Source organism: Azolla caroliniana, unplaced genomic scaffold (genome assembly GCF_043228905.1).
Source record: "Azolla caroliniana isolate FFs.n. ecotype wild unplaced genomic scaffold, voAzoCaro1.0.p SCAF_12, whole genome shotgun sequence".
NCBI classification, from domain to species: Eukaryota; Viridiplantae; Streptophyta; class Polypodiopsida; order Salviniales; family Salviniaceae; genus Azolla; species Azolla caroliniana.
This window is the reverse complement of record NW_028230447.1, coordinates 21,029,885-21,035,326: the sequence shown is the minus strand read 5'-3', so window position 1 is coordinate 21,035,326 and position 5,442 is coordinate 21,029,885. Positions and strand designations below refer to the sequence as shown.

The 5,442-nt window shown below is 39.1% G+C and overlaps 1 protein-coding gene across 1 annotated transcript; it reads left to right on the top strand.

Annotated features, from left to right (window-relative positions):
- Positions 1-1,961: 1,961 nt before the first annotated feature.
- On the top strand, positions 1,962-5,140 carry LOC147857472 (mitogen-activated protein kinase kinase kinase 20-like). Its single transcript, XM_087328857.1, has 4 exons — positions 1,962-2,006; positions 3,567-3,998; positions 4,086-4,792; positions 4,938-5,140. Exons 1-3 carry the CDS (start codon positions 2,004-2,006, stop codon positions 4,776-4,778), a joined length of 1,128 nt encoding a protein of 375 aa, XP_087184983.1. The 5' UTR covers positions 1,962-2,003; the 3' UTR covers positions 4,779-4,792; positions 4,938-5,140.
- Positions 5,141-5,442: the final 302 nt, after the last annotated feature.

The window sequence follows — 5,442 nt, the reverse complement described above, 5'->3', positions numbered from 1 at the left end:
ATGTCGATATCATTGGGTTATTGATCCATTGGAATCATCATATCTCTCTCTCCATGTTGTTGACATGGGTCATAGGTGGTATGGGGGCATAGTCTTACAAAAGTGTGCCATATGGCATTTGAAAAGAGATGTTGGGAAGATGGTTGTCCACTACAAACCCTTCATGCATTAGGTATCCCAATAGAAGGGATAAAATATGGTATCATGTTGACAATAACGCACTAGTGATGATGGGTTGGTTACATTTGGTGCGGAGATGAACACAAGAGTTCTTTATATTTTGGCATTAGATGTAACAACAATCATGAGAGTTTAACTAGAGGATAGAATTTATCAATAAAGTTACGATATTAATCATGCATAAGACATGGTTATCAAGCAATACTTGGATGAAAAATGAGGAATTTGGGCCATGTATTTAGAGACAAGGGGATCTAACGGGAATCTTGATTGAGGTTGTAGTGAGTTTGATAGTATATTATTGATGGTAATATTATATTCCATCGATTATATTTCAACTTCCATAACTCATACATTTACTATTTAGTATTAGGGTTAAAAAATGGAGCCATGTATTACAAGAATCGAACGTGTTACCAAGCATGGATAAAAAGTACATTCAAATCATCAAGGAATTCCCAAAATATTGGGAGGGATGAGGAGTATAATTCAACCAACATCCCACAAGCTTTAGACTGAGTAAGAGGATAGACGAAAGAAGTTGGCGAGAGATTTTGTGTCACGTTTGGTGGTTGGCTACTACCTTTGCTTTGACCAATTGTCTTACCTTTCCTATAGACGCTCCGCTCTGCTCCCATCACTTTGATCCTACGAAAGGATTGATCCAGAAACACATGTCTACTTTGTCGATTTGTTAGTGAGCTGAGCTAGGGGAGATTCTATCCAAGTGGATGAATAAATCGGCTTCTAAACAACAACGTTTGGTGGTGGCACGTTGAAACTATGTTAAGTAGCCTGGGATTGGCTTACGAAACAACATTGATGCAACTTAATTTGCATTCCCACTAAAAGTAAATAAAATCCCCAAACCCCAAATTCAAAGGTATCAAGGGATTTCATTATTGTTGCATGAAAATGGTTAAGAATATTCTATACAAAACAAATCATGTTCTTTGAACGTGCCAACAAAGGAATAACAACATATTGGAAAGGAGATAGGAAGCCCAAATGGGTTGTAGTTCATTAGGTTGGGTTCTCCAACGGAGACCCAATGGTCATATGTTCCACTCTTACATACATTCTACAATGGCCTTGAAGGCCTCATGTTGGTAGTTTAATATATAACTAATTTAATAACTAGCTAACATTCACATGTGCCAAGTGTTTGTTCCATAACACCAAACATTGTTGTCACTGATTATTGAAGAAGAACCGTTAATTGATGACTTCCAACATGATTCGTTCCTCCTCCTCCTACATATTATCGTCAATTACATATTTTATGTACATACATACATATATATGTATCTCTCGTATGTTATGTACGACCTCTCCTTCTTCTTCTTCTTCTTCATATCATCGTAGCTTAAACTCTATTTTATATTATTTTTATTTTTACTTTCGATGAATGGGTAAATATCCCATTTTTGTTGTACACCATTTGTCTCATGGGCCAATTTTGGCCTTAGAAGACGTTAATATATCTTTCTTTCTTTCTTTCTTTCTTTCTCATGTGTATTTGGCGAGCACATACGAACAATTCATACGCTATACGCTATACGCTATACACTATATGTATGTATTTGCAAATACGCTATACGCTATACACTATACACTATGTATATGTATGTATTTGCAAATACACACGCTATACGCTATAGACTCTCTTCTCTGTGTGTGTGTGCAATAAAACGCAAATAACTCCACGTTCTTCTATTCTTGTATCGCGCGCAGAAGCATTTTGGAGTCTCTGAAGAAGCATTTTGCAGCTCCATCTCCATCTCCATCTCCATCTCCATCTCTGCAGCTCTCCTCCTTTCGCCATGGTAACCTCTCTCTCTCTCTCTCTCAGTCTTCTTCTTCTTCTTCTTCTTAATCCTTAATCCTTCTTCTTTCTTATTAATCCTTCTTCTTCATTCTTCTTAATCCTTCTTCTCCATCTGCCTCTCCTCTCTTCTTAATCCTTCTTCTTCTTCTTTCTTCTTAATCCTTCTTCTTCTTTCTTCTTAATCCTTCTCCTTCTCCTTTCTTCTTAATCCTTCTCCTTCTCCTTCTTCTTTCTTCTTAATCCTTCTTCTTCTTCTTTCTTCTTAATCCTTCTTCTTCTTCTTTCTTCTCAATCCTTCTTCTTCTTCTTTCTTCTTAATCCTTCTTCTTCTTCTTTCTTCTCAATCCTTCTTCTTCTTCTTTCTTCTTAATCCTTCTCCTTCTCCTTTCTTCTTAATCCTTCTTCTTCTTCTTTCTTCTTAATCCTTCTTCTTCTTCTTCTTCTTCTTTCTTCTCAATCCTTCTTCTTCTTCTTTCTTCTCAATCCTTCTTCTTCTTCTTTCTTCTTAATCCTTCTTCTCCTTCTGCCTCTCCTCTCCTTCTCCTTCTCCTTCCGCTTCCCCTTCCCCTTCTTCTCCTTCTCCTTCCCTTCTCCTCTTCCTCTTCCTCTTCGTTTCTTCTTCTTTCTCTTTCTCTTTCTCCTCCTCCTCCTCCTCCTCCCTCCTTTCTTCTCCTCTTTACTTACATTTCTTTGTGATAATGTATGTACTCTTCCTCTTCGTTTCTTCTCCTCTTTACTTACATTTATTTGTGATAATGTATGTACTCTTCCTCTTCGTTTCTTCTCCTCTTTACTTACATTTATTTGTGATAATGTATGTATGTTTGGTAATAGTGTACGTATGTTTGGTAATAGTAATTGATGGAAGCGTTACCTCTTCCTCTTCTTCTTCATCATCAAAATTTCTTCTCCTCTTTACTTACATTTCTTTGTGATAATGTATGTATGTTTGGTAATAGTAATTGATGGTAATAGCCAGATACAAGATATGAATAGACATATATATACAAGATACCAAAAGGTATTTGGGATACGGTTATTTCTGGATTCATGTGAGTTAGTGTTCACATTCATGTGAATTAGTGTTCACATTCATGTGAATTAGTGTTCACATTCTCCCTATTTTTTTAAGAATTATAAGCTATGGCTGTTTCTATTTGAAGTTACATTAATAAGTCCAATAGCTTTGCAGCAAAACTCAAGTTGTTTGGGTTTAGGTACTGTTTTTGTGTGTTTGTTAATTGATGACGAGGATTGGTTGATATTCTTTGTTTCTTCTATCCTACTCCTTTTTATTACTATTTTTTATTTATTTATTTTGGGATGTTTAGAATTGTAAAAACGACATCCTTTCTTGCCAAAATGGTCATCACAGTCATATACATATGTATATATTATTATACATGTAGCAATCATTGATAGAGTATTCATTTTTGCTTTTTTGTATTTATATACACACATGTACATTGGACGTATCATGGCATCTATGTTTAAATCAATCATTTTTTCACTTAACTTGACATAATCAATTGTTGTTTTCTTTTGTCTCTTTCCTCAGGCCCTTCACCTCCTCACCAATGATGACAGTGCAACAACACTTACCATTATTGCTGAGAAGAAGAAGAAGAAGAAGACCTCTTCTGTCTCATGTTCCATCTCCCGATGGACTCATCAGTCTACTCTCGGGTCAGGGTCGTGTGGCTCTGTCTCTCTTGCCATCGATCTAGATGACGGGCTCATGTTTGCGGTGAAGTCTACCTCTGCAGAAACCATGTATTCCTATCGCAAGTCACCGGAGCTAACAGCCATGGAATCAGAGATCTCCATCCTCCGAAGCTTGAACTGCGCTCAGGTCATCTCGTATCTAGGAGATGACACTTCGTACGACAGGAGTGGCCATGCTTCCCGCAACCTCTTCTTGGAATACATGGAGGGAGGAAGTGTTTCTGACCTACTAAAGAGATGCGGCGGACGCCTCCAAGAGGAGCAGGTACGGAAGGTTCGCCTCGCCGTGTTCATAAGAAACAGTTAATAACTATACTAATATTATTTATTTATTTTTCGCTTATTATCACAGGTACGGAGGTTCGCCAGGGATGTTGTGGAGGGTTTGGCCTACCTCCACGTTCAGGGGATCATCCACTGCGACATTAAAGGACAGAATCTTTTGATCGGTTCTTCCTCGGTGAAGATCGCAGACTTTGGTTTAGCCAGAAAGCTGTCGGATGATGTGGGCGTTGATTCCACGCTGCCCAGCAAAATAGATGCACGTGGAACCTCCAGGTCTTCATCTGATTTCAAAGGGACACCGTTTTGGATGGCTCCGGAGGCATTGCAAGGCGTGGAACAAAGCTTCCCCTCGGATATCTGGTCTCTTGGTTGCACCGTGGTGGAGATGTGCCAGGGATGCCCACCTTGGGTGAACTTGCCGCTGTCTTTCGTCTCTGTCATATCGAAGATTGCCTGCTCCGATGAGAATCCTCCCCTACCTGAAGATCTCTCTGAAGAAGGCAAAGATTTCTTGGACAAGTGTTTCCAGAGGGATCCTCGTAAGAGATGGACCGCGTCTCAGCTTCTCCACCATCCATTCCTTAAGGTGCCCCCCGCCGCTAATGATGCTCCTGGCCTCTGCCTATATACTTCTCCTCCTAGTCCCAGGAGCACTCTAGATTCGGGAGTGCTGAGTGGTTCGCTGTCCAAGGACAGTGAAGACGACGAAGATGGTTTTGTTACGGCGATGTCTTCGTTCTACATGCCAAGCTGCCAGTAGACCGAGCTTCTAAGGTATAGCTTTGTTTTCTTCTTTTGCTGTAAAGTAAATTCTTCATGCTTTGCTCACATACATTGGATGCTTTTCTCATATAAAATAAGGAAGTATGTTTTTGTATTTGGTTTGAGAATGATCGTGGTGTATTTATCTATCTTGCAGGTCTACGGAGGAGTATATGCATCGTGACCATTCATCCATCATTGTGAATCTTCAGATAGCCCAATGATGAGACGATGCATGCCATCACACTCACTCTATCTCTTTCTCTTGTGCATGCTCAATCCTGATGATGAAGAAGTAGAACATCTTTTTCTTCTTCTTCTGCACATGAAGTTGGGAGTGAGTACATAATAAAAAGATGGCCATCAATCATCCCCACACCCATGTGTATGATGAGAAAAGCAGGTAATAATTCCCTGCACCTCATATGTAAAATGAAAAGAAACGCAGGTTAAAGAGTCATCTCAACTCTGCCTGCCATACACAAATCTAATAATAAAAGCACATGGTCGATTCTGTGGGAAATATCTGTCTGTCTGTCTGTTCACTTCAATTATGTCTTGTTGTCTTTTTGTTATTATCACGATATTATAATTATTCCGAAGAGGAGGTGGAGTTTATCGCTCTCCCTCTCAACGGAAACCAAAAAAGATGTGAAAAATGT

What these genes read in the sequence shown, in the direction of transcription:
- LOC147857472 (XM_087328857.1), top strand. An exon ending in GACGCCTCCAAGAGGAGCAG is followed by an intron (nt 3,999 to 4,085) that starts GTACGGAAGGTT and finishes TTATTATCACAG; the next exon opens with GTACGGAGGTTCGCCAGGGA.